Source organism: Belonocnema kinseyi, chromosome 6 (genome assembly GCF_010883055.1).
Source record: "Belonocnema kinseyi isolate 2016_QV_RU_SX_M_011 chromosome 6, B_treatae_v1, whole genome shotgun sequence".
Classification (NCBI taxonomy): Eukaryota; Metazoa; Arthropoda; class Insecta; order Hymenoptera; family Cynipidae; genus Belonocnema; species Belonocnema kinseyi.
The window spans coordinates 134,036,231-134,050,823 of record NC_046662.1 but is presented as its reverse complement, the minus strand read 5'-3'; the positions used below and the strand labels follow the sequence as shown (position 1 = coordinate 134,050,823).

Here is a 14,593-nt window from a genome sequence, read left to right as displayed (position 1 = left end):
GTAAGTGCTTATTTTGAGGAACTTCCGAAAACCCACTTTTCTGAAGGATTAAAAAAACTTGAAAAGCGATTGACCAAGTGTATAGAGCTCCAAGGAGATTATATGGAAAAATAAAAAAAAAAATTTACCCAAAAAAAATTGTTTTTATACTTCATTCTAAGGACTTATTGAACTACCCTCGTAGCATTACGAAGGTAGAATTGCTTAGATGTTTACTATACTGGAAGCAGGAGAGACTGGTAAAGATAACAAGGAGATTCACTGAGTGTCATGCTGCATATCGAATTTATAAGTACGTGACCGATCGCGAGCTCGGGCGCGCGTGTTTTTGTCATTTGATGTATTTTGTAAGTATTTATGAATTTTTTACAATTTGGACTAATTCAAATTAATTCGAAAAAATCTGAAGCAATATGTCGATCCTCTTAAACCCTTTTTATCTGCCTTTCAAGCTCAAATTAAATTTTAATCTCAATACATGTCTCAAAACCCAAAATACAATCCGAATGGACCCGAGGTTCACTCATCAATCCTGATTCATTCTTGCATTAGCACCAAATTCAACACGAAAGCATCCGGAATCCATTTTTCAATCCGTGCCGCCAATTATCTTAAATGAATGGGACTTTTTGAAGTAAATCCGATGAATCTGACATCAGTCCGAATGAATAAGTGTGAATTCAAAAGCAAAACGAATGAATCACAATCCAATCGAAACCAAACTTTCCCTCTATCCGAGTGAATTGGAAAGCAATCCAAAATTAATTTTTATTCCTTTCAAATCCGGGCGTATATATAAACTTTAATCTTGACACAATTTAGTAACTTTCCAGCCGTCCGCCTAACACATTAGTTTCTTCAATATTAATACGAATTTTTATTTATTATTAATTTTTTAAGTTTTTTTGTATGTCCCATGGTTTTTGAAATAATTCACAATTTTGATTTTTTCCTTTTGAAAATCTTTTTGTTGGGTTGATTTGTAGTATCTGAGAACCACCCTTTGTATAAAACCCTGAATATTTTTTCAGTTTTCGCGTATCTCGCCGTTTTCAAGATAACTCCAAATTTTTATTTCGAAACTCATTCTGCTATACTAATTCGGGGTGCCCGATGACCATCCCGGAATGGAATATCCTGAAAATTTTGTCCCTTTTCGCGTATCTCTACTTTACTCTGTTAGTTGTGGGTGGTCGAGGACTTTTATCAAACAGTGAAACTTTTCAGTTCTCGCGCATTTTTCACCGTTTTCAAGATAAATCAAAATTATATTATTTATTCAAATTTAAATAAATCTACTGGGTTATTTTGACTTTGTACACAACAGTACTGCTCTGCAAGCTCCTTAACATTTGTTTGTTGCTTTAAATCGAAGTGACCGAGAATCATCCCCCTTTTGAATATGTCTCCGATTTCCGCTTCTCCCTCACCGTCTTTAAGCTAACTAAAAATTTACATTTTTTGGGGTATTAAAAAATCCTTTAATTGAGCTTCTTCTTGTTGGTCGAAAATAAGCCCACTCTGCAAAAACCTTTGAATCTACTTATTTTTCACGTTTCATTGACCGTTATCAGTTTCCGTTTATTTCTTACCGTTTTTAAGGCAACTCAAAATTTTCATTTTTTTTGTACTTAAAAATTTTTTTTATTAGGTTAGTTCATGTAGTTCGAAAACAAAACCCTTCTTTAAAAACCTTCAAATTTTGGTATACAGCGATTCCCTTCATCAAAAAACTGAAAATGTTTTTGGGCTTTCACGTATCTGTGAACCTTTTAGAGGTAATTCAAAATTTTTGATTTTTTTTCGAATTTTAAACATTTGTTTACTGGTTTACTTTGAGGTGGCTGAAATCCACCCCCTATAGAAAAACTCAGAAAATGTTGTCAGTTTTCGCGTATCTGTAAGCGTTTTCAAGATAATTAAAAATTTTCACTTCTTTAGGGGGATATTTCAAACATATTTGTATTAGGGTATTTTAAGCTGGTAGAAGATAAAACCTATCTTCAAAACCCTTTAAATCGACTTCGTTTTCATGTTTCCATAACCGATTTCGAAAAAATTAAAACTTCGATTTTTGGAATGTTGAAAATTTGTTTTTTTGTTTAGTTTCGGGTGTCTGAGGATCATTTCTGACCTTCATTTTTTGTTTGTATTTAAATTATCTTTTTATTTGGTCAGTTTGCTTTGTTCGAAGATAAACCCCGTCTTCAAAAATTTTAAAATTTATTTAGTTTTTACGTTTCTCTGGCCGTGTTGAAGATAACTACAAACTTGTATTTTTTTTAAGTTTAAAATTTTTTACTGATATAGTTTTGGGTGGCCAGAGACCATCCCCCTTTAGTAAACTTCAACAATATTGTCAGTTTTCGCGCATCTCTCGTCGATTTCAAGATAACTCAAAATCCTTCTTTGTTTTGAATTTTAAAAACACTTTTTTCCCTTTTACCTATGTGCAGAGAAACTAACAATAAATTTACAACTAACTAATTCATTATAGTAATTGAGCTAGAAATTTTTACGCTTTTGAAATTGGAAATTCAAGGAAATTGGGACCAAAAGAGTGACGGAACTTCGCATAAAGTTAAACGAAATTCATATGCTTTCAAATTCGAGCGCTTGAGCGCACATGTTGTGAAAAGCTCTCGCGAGAGATTCAAATCCAGCGCCAAGTATATGTCTGACCAATAAGGAATCGGGTCTTCTTTTTTTTAGAATTCATTCTTTCAATATTTTCATAATATTTCTTCTTACATACTGATTTTCCTATATAGTTCGTCTCAAATGGCTAGACCCTGTATTTATTAGATCACGGTTTAAAGTGCCACGTCTTTCCCTGACAGCAACTCCACCAATAAGGAATCTCCGATTCCATCCTTGATGTTCAATCCACTTATTGGATACACTTTTCCACTTTGAGAAGAAATCTTTATAGAATAGGAAAATACAGTTTTAAGTTTTTAATAATGAAGTAAAGTGGAGCCCGTGGAGCAGCTAAAGGGGAACTATAAACAGGTTACGGTAAAATTCCATAGGAAAGAATAGTAGAATAGTCGTAATGGCTTTAGAGTTTGACACGTCACGTGCTTTTCCTGAATATAACTCCACCAATAAGGAATCGGGTCTTCACATTTTTGCATTACACTTTTTCGAGATATTTCGAGATATTTCAATAATTTCAATATTCGATAGGTATGATCTTTTTAGAGTGGATGCGCCAATTTGAACAATATTTGAAATTCACTGTGACGTAACCATGAAGCGATGAATAAGCAGACTTACCTCTCCATATCGAGGTTTTTTTGTGAAAATGATTTGGCGCACAACGTAGGCATTTTACTAGAGAGAATTCGCTATAAATGATCATTAAAAATCAGAAAAATTACAACAAATTTAAATTAGGAGTCACAATATATAATTGTATATTCTTGAATGCAGAGTCATCCAATACTTCAATTTGTGGAAAAAAAGATGACCAGTGTGCTATTCGAGCACGAAGAGCTATGGAACTGAAGCTATACGATGACGAAAACACAAATAATCAGCTAAATATCACAGAAACGTAAGCGTTACACTATTACTTTTTTTTACATTATCATCGTTTATGGTAGAAGGTATTACATTCATGTAAATTTTGATCTATCCGGTTTTCATCAATTCTCGACGTTTTGAGACCCCCTGAATCAGAATATACTTTACGAACATTTCTGTCTATGCGCATGTTTGCAGTCTGACATCACGGTAACGTTCGAAGGAATTTTCAACTTCCTGCTTTGAAAAGATCCAAAAAACAGTTTTTAATCATTTTTTTATAGAAACCATAAATTAGCCATAAAATCTGTAGGTTTGGGATGATTTCTTTTCAAAAAACTGAGCCCATGTCGTGTACTCCTAAATATAGGCCTCGAGGGTCATAACCTTATGGAGGTAAATCATTGTTTTATTTCTTTTCGGCAATACTAGCAATTGAGTTCACCTTTATTCGTAACTGAAAAACTTTTCCATCCAGGTTTTTTAAATCACCGTAACTTGGGAACTATTGAGGATAGAATATTCTTTGTTTCACAAATAGAATAAATAGCAGAGGGCCAAGCACTAACACCTGCGTAACTCCCAAGCCAATGTTACCCCATCCAGATTTTCCATTTCCTAATGCCTTTACAGACAGTTAACGAACAAATATATACGTTATTTTTCAATTAATCAAAAATGTTAAAACCTCATAGTTTTTTAGTTTAGACCAGAGAAGCATATGCGGGACCATATGAAAATCCTTGGTGAGATCGAAAAGAATCATAACTATCACCATTCTCTTATCAATGCCCAAAAGAATGTCACCCATTACACTGACAAATGCGTATGCGTACTAAATACCTTAGAGCAGGCTTGCGCAAATCTATTCGAACTGAGGATCATTCAACATACCGATTGTAAGTTATGGCACTTATACATTTCCTTCACTTATCACTGCAAAGTATAATGCAATAATATAATTACCATTTACATTTTTAAATTGATTAATTATCGATCAAATCATATTCCTGTTATAAAAATATAACATTTGTGTTTCATTTGAGACACATTTTACAACATTGAAATATAAATATTAGAATACAACTTAGTCGCCCCAAAGCAGCTACTTCAAAACGTATTTGCAGTACTGGACTAGCACTTTGAGGAGCCATAATTTTATTTACAAGTCTAAATAGTACCTACCATTTTCCACACTTCAGTAAAAAAGAAGTTTTTAGCGATTCGTTAAAAAGACTTTAAAAGTATGTAACAATAATATGCAACGCTTCAATAAGATAACTTATTGGTTGACTATCCACCCTTTATGTCTCAGTTTTATAACTCTACTTGCTCTCAGTCAGTGTCAGAAGAGAAAGTTCTGCGAACTGAAATTGAGCATCGTCCAAATCAAAGTTAAAAAGATTCGATAACCAAATTGTTGATAAATTCTATGAATAATCACTACGTGGAAAGAAAGTAAGCACTTATTTCATGAACCGTACACACCAGTGGTAATTCTTTACACCTGAAATATAAAGATCTTAACTCTCTCCAAAAAATACCCTTTAATCTAGTGGTATTATAAACTTTTCTTTCATATCCAAGTAGCCTCGTGAAAGAATTCCTCAGTGCCCTATAGATATCATACGCTGAAGTATTTTTCGGGCCTTGCTTTCGCGATGACGATAACAAAGAGAGAGCAAAGAATAAAAATAGATAAAAGGAATGCACTTGACATTGAAAGAAACTCATCCATGGGCTTCGCACGCTGCAGGGAACACGAACACACACACACATATATAATTAAAAGTTTGTCATGAAATAACCGCAGAATATCGTCGGGAGCGGGTGCTAATCTGAAAAACTGCACCCGATCCCAGCGAAATCGCGGTATGAATTTCAGCCACAACCACGTCCAAAGACCGTGAAAAAGGTGGTTACAGTCTGTAACGGAATCAATACGACGATCCGGCAAAAGTCTCGAGAACCCTGAGGACACGGAGCGATCCAAGGACGACCGCCTTCTGCATTTATCCAGTAAGTGTTTCAGCATATTGTTGACACACAGGGATGATTTTCAGCCTATTAACAAGTGAAAGCTTGGCACCTCTAAGAGCGCCGATGATAAGGACGATATGTTTAACAGAATATTCCGGGTACAATCGTCGCAACTCCCGTATAAGTTCTCTATACCTCGCTTTCTTTTCATTCTCCTTGACTATGATGTTTTTGTCAGCTGGTGCCGAAAATTCTATAACGAACATGGTTCGCTTCTCGAAGTCAAGCTGAACCATGTCAGGCCTCGAGTGTGCAACAAAAACAATTGTCGAGAATATAATGTTCCACTATATGCGGCACTCCTCATTCTCGACAATTGACTCTATTTCCCTAGGAGCATTTAGAGGAGCGATATTAAGATTAATGCCCTAAGGGTGACCGAGACGGTAATAAAGCACTCTTAGTGCCGCATTGTGCCTTTGGGCGTAGGTCGTTCCCGTATAAGTTGGACAATTAAATAGTATGTGTAGTAAATGCTCAGGGTGTGCTTGGCACGCCCTGCAGCTATCATCGGAAATTTCTTGGCTCAAAATGTGGCGACAGCACGTACATAGATTTTCATTTGTTTCTCATATTGTGATTTCTTGTGTTTCGTTTTTTTTCTTAGTTGTATGCATTTATAAATTGTTTATCCTTCTTTTCTGTGGTTTTTGTTCATTTAGTTCAGGTTATAAGTTCGTTTTCAAGTTTCTTTGCGAATCGCTGCTTTTGAAACAAAGGGAGATCCCTAAAGACCTTCCATGGTCATCTAGTGCTGACCATATCTTCAATGCATAGTTTTCGCAGCAGATGTGCAAAACCTTTCCGTAAAAAGAAACATATAAGAGGAATTGATCTGAGGTTTCTAACGGAAAATCAGCAAATTTACAGCCATCCAGAGTTATAGAAGAGCCTGGTATTAATGTAGAGGAAGAGATAAACGAGGACACAGATTTTTGCTTGCCAATGAGAAATGAAAAAGAAGGATGCAATGATGAAAATCACTTAGCGGGTCTCGAAGTCCAAAATTAAATAAACGAAAAATTAGAGCAGAAAGGCAGTAAATATTCAGAAAAGATTTGTCTACTCACACTTGTGCCTAAGTCTTGGAGTCGCAGACAAATCAAGCGAGAATTCGGTGCATCTGAACGTGAAGCCAAAAAAGTGAACGAGTTAGTTGCCAAAAGTGGAGTTTTGATTTTTCTCGAAGCCAAGCGAGGACAAAAATTGGCAGAAGAAACTGAAAATTTGGTAATAAACACCTACGAAGATGACTTGAATAGTCGACAGATACCAGGTAATAACGATTTCATGTATGCCAAAAGACTGGACGGTATTCGTGAGCTATTACAGAAGAGACTGATTCTGTGCAATGTTTCAGAATTATATGCCAGATTTGTAGACCTACATGAAAATGTGAAGATTGGATTTTCAAAATTCGCACAACTAAGAGCAAAGCACTGTGTTTTAGCTGGAGCAAGTGGAAATCACAATGTTTGTGTCTGCGTTTATCATGAAAACGTAAAGTTGATGTTGAATGCGATTGATAATAAATATTTAAACGAGGGAACTGACAGACAATTGTCAGATTATCATGACTGCATTGAAGAAATCACGTGCAGTGAACCCACTGACGCTTGTCATTTTAACGAATGCGAATCTTGTCTTGAGATTGAAATTATTAAAAAGTATCTGACTGCTCCATTAGACGTGAATAGTTTCGAAACAGTGACATATTAAGTTTGGCAGCAAACTGATAGAAGCACTTTGAAGACCAAAATAGCAGACGCTGATGCTTACGCAGAAGCACTCTGCACTAAACTTAAAAATCTGAAACCTCACGCATTTTATGCGAAGCAACAAGGTTGGTTTCTGAAGCACCTTAAAGTTATACTAAAAGAAGGATAGTATTTGATTTTGCTTGACTTTTCTGAAAATTATGCTTTCATCATTGAAAATGTTGCACAATCTTTCTATTTAAATAATAATCAAGCAACTATATTTAGAGTAGCTTTTTATTACAAAGATGGAAACAAACTGAAGCATTTTAGCATGATAATCATCTTAGATTGTTTAAGTCATGACACTGCAGCTGTGTACACATTTCAAAAACTCATCAACGAGTACCTCAAGAAGAAATTCAGCGTTGTTAAGGGCATGAGATACTTCGTCTTGTGGCCAATCGGGTACAGTTCCCCTAGATTTTTTACCACAAAAATGAACATTTTTAAAAACTGAATTCGGAGATGCTATACAATATCATAACGGATGTCCCCGGACTCTTTTTTGAGGAATAACAAAAAAAAATTGTTGTGCTAAATACAAATTTTATGCATGTGCATTATTTTGAGGTTAGGGTCGTTTGTCAGCTCTGTAATTCCAATAATTTGGAAATTATTATTACAATAAACTTTTTTGATTGCCATTAGGACATTAGTCCTAATGAAAATTAGTTACTATATTTATTTGTAAGTGCAAATTTTTCGACCAAAAATATTGTGTAGTTTGGAAGTAACGCTCGGGAGAATTTTAACACACATAACCTCGACATATACACATACGTTTTTAGCAAAATCAAATTGCTTTGGAATTTACCCACAAAAAAGTGTGCAGGAACGTCCGTTAGCATGTTCACTATCATTCCCCAGATTTTGAAGACAAAATGTTTATTAATGTAGGAAAAAAGCCGGGGGAATCTAACACTGATAAAATTGATACTAATTCCTAAGCGCCTTGCAAATTAATTAAATTTAGAAAAATTAAATTTTTGTTAAATAACCCACAAAAAAGTGTACAGGGACGCCCGTTAGCATGTTCGCTATCATTTCCCAAATTTTTAAGGCTAAATAATTATTATTCTAGAGAAGAAACTGGGGGAACCTAAAAGTGGTAAAATCGATAATTTTCTAAGTAACACATGTCCTTAACCAAATGTATTATGTGAAAGATGGAGCTGCGCAGCATTTAACAAATAAATATGCCTTCATAAATCTTTTAAATCACAAAAAAGATTTTGAAATTTCTTCTGAAACACATTTCCAGGCAACTGTACATGGAAAAGGGCCAGGTGACAGGATTGGTGGAAATTTGAAAAAACTTGCGGCAAAAGCTAGCTTGCAGCACTTAGCACAGGATCAAATCCTAACCGCGATGGAGTTATTCAGATGGGCTAAGAATCATTTAAAGGAAACAGTAATTCTTTTCAGTTCGAAAGAAGATCATATAGAGATGAGCAAAAAATTAGAAACTAGATTCACTGAAGCAATTACAATTCCTGGAACTCATTCAATATTAAACTTATTCCAAATGAGAACGGACAATTGCAACAGAAAAAAACTTCATTCGTAACAGAACATGATCTGTTTCCGAAGACAGTCAAAAGCCTCAAGTTCAAAAAAGCAAACAATGCGCGAAAAAAGGCGAACTAAATAAATTATGAGGAATTTAGTGCAGCTTTGCTGGAGAATCATGCATACAACCAAGTCTTCGGTAGGACTGGCCAACCTGTCCGAGCGCGCGAGCAAGGGTTTCGCTCGGATATCTTGGCATAACTACATAACTATATTCATTACCAAAATGCTATACAACATTTTTACCAGAAAAGAGTCAACCCTTCGTTTAAAAATACTTTTAAAAAAACTGCCCGGAGAGTAGAAAATGTTAAATAAACATTTTAAATAGCAATTTGTTTTAAAAAATTAAAAAATAAAAAAAATAGATTTCACAGATGCTAGTAAAAGCCTATGAATTGGTACGTATACTACTATCATATAGGTAAACGAGCTCGTGACGCATTGAATTTTTAAAAATGATTGAAGCTAAGAATACAAATAAAATTACACCCAAATATAATATAAATTGATGATATATGAAAATGAATTAAAATAATTTCTTAAAGCGAAATATACCAGTTTGAAAGGCATGAAGTACGTCTATGTGCCATTTTAATAAGTTATGTTTAATATATTGATATTAATATGTTAATTTTTATGGAGCAGCGGTGAACATTTTACCGCTAATGAGCGAGAAGAAGGAGAACTAGGGTGAGAGGCTGACTTCCTACGGGGATATCACGTACTTGATAGCTTGCCCCTAAAGATAGTGAATGCAATATCGTTCCAATTTGCGAAAATTTTAATAGAATTCACAAAAAAATTTGAATTATCGAGGTGCCATCAAATTGTATTTTTAGTAATAGAAAAACTGGCTACCTGTTTAAAGAAAACTTGTAATATTCTCTTTTTATTTTAGACCTACTTGTAACTGTTGGCCAGGATGTTTCGAAGTCGGCTACAGTTCAGAAATGTCACAGAGTACTTTGGTATCCTCATTTGATGTAGATGAAATTTACGTGAAGAAGGATCAAAATTACTTTGAGTAAGTAACTTATATGTAATATCACTGTAATTATAAAATATTATAGTCGATATACAGCTATGTATAGAAACATACGTAGGGCGCTCAGAAAGTTTTGTCCTACACAGCTGCCTTTCACAGTCTTTCAAAATTCTCTCTGCCATAGTTAACGCACACAGAAAAACGCCGAAACCAATCATCAAACTAGCCCTTCCCTGTTCCTTCAGAGATTCGCACATTCTTGGTCCTACGATGCCACGAGTTCTTCATCATAGGTAAACCGTCTTCCCTTTAATCGCTTCTTTACTTCCGGAAACAATATAAAGTCACAAGGCTGCAGGTCTGGACTGTACGGAGGGTGATCTAAAAGATTTAGTCTAGATTCAACCAAAAATTCGGTTGTTTCCTTTGCTTTATGCGCGGGAGCATTATCGTGATCAAGAAACCACGAGTCAAGCCGAGACTTTGGTCGCAAGTTTTGAAGTCTTGCAATGATTTGCTTGAAAGTTACTAACCGCGCGAACCGAGTGCGAACTAGTCGTAACTTGCACCACCCAGTTCGTCGCTGTCTTGTAACAACCCCAGCTTCCAGTGATTTTTAGAAACAGCAGTGGACCAAACTTTCCGAGCGCCCATGTATAACGGGATAAATTTTCGATATTTTAATGCAAATATAAACCCTCTCCCTTCAAAAAAAAGTACAGTAGAAGTCCGATAACTTGCCGTCCGATAAGTGAACACTCCCCTTAAAGCGTCATCACACGTACGGCACGCACAATAATTGTGCGTGTCCCGAAGTTGGAAAGTTATCGGACTTGTACTGTATCAGGGGCATTTTTGAAGTTGGAGCTTAGAAAAATCGCTTTTCGATAAAAATGTATTTAAGTTGGACAGAGCCAATTCCGGGCCTGTTACTGAAATATATAATTGTTCAACAATTGTTGTTTTTTTCCTGGAAATAATTATTCTATAAGAAGCACTGATTTATCAAATCATCTTTGAACTTTGTGAAAGTTTAAATCATTTATATCTGACTGATAGATAAAAATTTGACCACTTAAAGTAAGTTATTTTGAGTACTTAAACCTACTCGTTGTTGCCACAGTATGCGTGGACTTTATTTTAATATTTGACACTGAATGTCTCCTACTCTCCAACAGACCCGTAAGCTCGATGCGACTCGAAGCGATAAGCAGCGTTGTAAATAACCAAAGGCACTCCGAACCCCTCCATCCTCCTTGCCATAACGGATGCCTCCCTCCGGTCGCCCACTCCGTCGGCTAGCGGCCTCGATTTCCGCCTCGAACTCTGGAAGAGCCTCGGCGGCCTATGCGGTGAACACTAGATAAGAAAGGGAGTTGCTTATCTCTGGAGAGTAGTGGGACCGATACCTCTAGAGAAAAAGGTTTTCTCTACCCACCTTAAACTGTAGGCCCCCCTCCCGCCACCAAGTAAGTGTGTGTAGGGGGGGGGGTGTAAAGGAATAGGTAAGAAGGTGCAAGAAACCGAATATGACCGAATATACACATTATCAGATATCACATTATCAGATTTCACAGATACTCGGTCGTGTATAGATGTACGGTAACGACGGTCCGTGCTTTGAAAATGTTTACAAGTGTAAATTATCGAATTTAATTTTTTTTAAGTGAATAAAGTCTAGATCGCGTGTCCATTAACATCCCTAGTGAGTTTGAGGGGGGTGCGATGCACCATTTTGTTGCAAGAAGAATTCTTGAAAAAAGGTGGTGACGGCCCAACTATATGCAACTTCTGTGTAGTAAAAGTGCGGAACAATGGAAAAAAGTAACAATTAGTGGATTTAAGTGGAATAAAAACTCGAAGAAGAGATTGGATACCTATATATAAATAGTGTAGTATGTATCTTAATGTTTTCAACAACAAAAACAAGTGGAATCTGTCAAAATGTGATTTATTTATATACTGCGTGAAAGACGTATTTGACAGTTTACTGGCTATAATTTGCTCAAATTGACTCGTAGAGTCCCTCAACCAGTCCTATGACATCACAAGAAAACCATTTAAATGCGAATCCTGCAACCTAATCTCTTACCCGTGGTGCACGCCCGTTTTCGAAGTCATACAGCAAAATACTAAAATCATTGTTTGTGATTCTTGTAAACAGTGGTCTTGTCGCGATATCCAGAATAAAAAGAAAATGGAAAGAAACTCTTGGGCTTACAAGCTAAGGTAAAAGAAAGACTGAACAAACTTAAATCTCCCGAATCTCCCGAATGAGAAAATCATAGATCAAGTTAGTTCGATACTCTCGCTGATCGGCTCTAACTAGGAAATACCTCCAGTCACAGATGCCTTACGCTTAGCTCCCAAGGACAAGACTCACTTGCAAGCCGTTATTGTGAAAATGAACAATCTGATATCCAGTTCCAAAATCATCTCGGGTAAAATAAAAAACAAAAAATCTTTGACAGTGAAGGAAGTGTACGAATCTTTGGATTCTTTTCCTATCAGCATTAAGCACAACTACCCTTTGGGGTTACATTCATTACTCATGAAGGTCAACACGAAGCTGAGAGCCAATCTGAATTTTCTTTTCCCTAGTCCGTCAGCAGCTAGCAACAATTACACTCCGCAACCCTGACTACAACATTCAGGGACCTGCTTGTTAACAGGGCCACAAAAAGGCATAAGCGCCAACATTTTTTCAAAATGTTTTTAATCCAACATTTTTTTTGTAAATAATTTTTTAAGCATGTTTTTTCCAAACTTGTTTTTCGACTCAATGCTTTTTTAAACAATTTCTGTAAACCATTTGTTTCAAAATTTGTTTTTAATTAATTTTTTTCAAAAAATCTTTTTCAATCAATGTTTTTTGCGCAAGCATGAACTAATTTTTCATTGTGTAATATTATGTTTTTTCGTGTTTTAAAATGACCATTGAACATTTTTATCGATAGTACTTAGAAACTTTATCGCGTACTGCAACCATTTTTTTAATAACAAACTTTTTAAGCATTAGTCTAACGTTTTGCTTTTTAAGAGTTTTAGAATATTTTATAACGATTAAGAATGACGTCAAATGTCATTTTTTCTAAATATTTAGAATTTATCATAAAGATGGAACGTAGAATTTTTGTCCTTAAAAAAAAAACAGAAAAAAATGGTTGTGATACCAATTTTTTCTTGATATCAAGAATATTTCAAAACTATCTCTATGAATACTAGATCCATGTATATGTGAGACGATATATCATTTTCCGTAATCGACCAGGCGGTAAGTACTGTAGCCGGCGTATCACCTTAGATATAGCTTTAATTTGTATCCGAGTTGAAAAATAAAAAATCGCAATTGTTACGGATCATCGCAGCCCCAGGGTAACAGCCACATAACATGATGATGTTGCGGAGGTTATGTCTCCGGTATCTTATTAAACTGCTCGAATTATGTGTATAGGAGATTTTAATGTAAATTGATTCTGGAACTTTTGTTCGTTAGTAACTCATTAAAAATCCTGGACTCAAGTGTGTCAGAAGTTCCTTGGGATTTCTCGGATCATAATATGATTTTCTTCCATCTGAATGTAAAGATAGAGTCCAGGCGGGCATCTTTTTATTCGGAAGAGACTTTAAGCGAATCGACAGATATGCGTTTGATAGGGCAGCAGAAAGGGCAGATCGGAAGTATCTGATGAATTAATACAGAAGGTATTGCAGAAGGAAAAGATTAGATTTACAAAAACATTCTCTTTTTCGGAAATAGATATGGGACAGTTATTCCAGGCCATGAAGTATTCTGGTATATCAGCCTGGATTCAAATGAGGTCACTTGACTATAACGTCATTGCTTACGGTTACAGACGACGTACGTAAAGCGTTGAATTACGGGGAAGTGACTCTTTTGACCCTACTGGATTACTCGCATGCTTTTGAATTGGTAAACTATCAACTTCTCGTGCCTACTCTCTCTCTCTCTCTCTCTCTCGGGGCAATATAACTTGCCAGAATTTTAAATTAAAAAGTTTTTAGGAAGTTTTCTTATTTTAGAAAATATTTTGTGTACACGCCATCACAAAATTTAAATTAGTCAACCAATAAAATAAATTAGAGACACGTTGATGATAGGATTGTATCAGTAATAATTCTATACTGGATATTTTAAGCCAGAATTGTTCTTCCAAGTTTTTTTAGAAATTTTTCTATTTTTGAAATTGCTATCTGTGGATCTGATTTCCAAATTGGGATTTGATCAGTCCCTAAAATTAATTCTAAGTTATTTTGACGGCATAGGTGTATCAGAAAGATATCTTGGGGCAATATAACTTGCCAGAATTTTAATTGAAAAAGTTTTTAGAGTTTGTAGATTTTAGAAAATGTTTTCTCTGGACATCATCTCAAAATTTGTATTGATCAACCAATAAATGAAAAATTAGAGACTCATTGATGATAGAAGTGTATCAGAAATAAATCTAGGCTTGATATTTTAAGCCAGAATTGTTATTCCAAGTTTTTTAGAAATTTTTCTATTTTTTAAATTGCTATCTCTGGATCAGATTTCCAAATTGGGATTTGATCAGCCCCTAAAATTAATTCTAAGTTATGTTGACGTCATAGGTGTATCAGAAAGATATCTCGAGGAAATATAACTTCCCAGAATTTTAATTAAAAAAGTTGTTAGGGAGTTTTCTTATTTTAGAAAATGTTTTCTCTG

At 35.3% G+C, this 14,593-nt stretch overlaps 2 protein-coding genes across 9 annotated transcripts in view; one reads left to right on the top strand and one right to left on the bottom strand.

Moving 5' to 3' along the window:
- LOC117175109 overlaps positions 1 to 14,593 on the bottom strand; it is a 416,485-nt gene that overhangs the window by 333,026 nt on the left and 68,866 nt on the right. The window contains exon 1 of one of the 8 annotated variants that reach the window (XM_033364668.1): positions 9,805 to 9,823. The exons of the other annotated variants lie outside the window; for them this stretch is intronic. The gene's annotated coding sequence lies outside the window, so the exon portion shown is untranslated. Of the gene's footprint in view, positions 1 to 9,804; positions 9,824 to 14,593 lie in introns of those variants that run through there. 8 annotated transcript variants of the gene reach the window in all.
- LOC117175111 (pickpocket protein 28-like) overlaps positions 1 to 14,593 on the top strand; it is a 170,265-nt gene that overhangs the window by 114,557 nt on the left and 41,115 nt on the right. The window contains exons 5-6 of the mRNA XM_033364680.1: positions 3,436 to 3,559; positions 9,799 to 9,924. Of these exons, the coding sequence (XP_033220571.1) occupies positions 3,436 to 3,559; positions 9,799 to 9,924 (250 nt within the window). The remainder of the gene's footprint in view (positions 1 to 3,435; positions 3,560 to 9,798; positions 9,925 to 14,593) is intronic.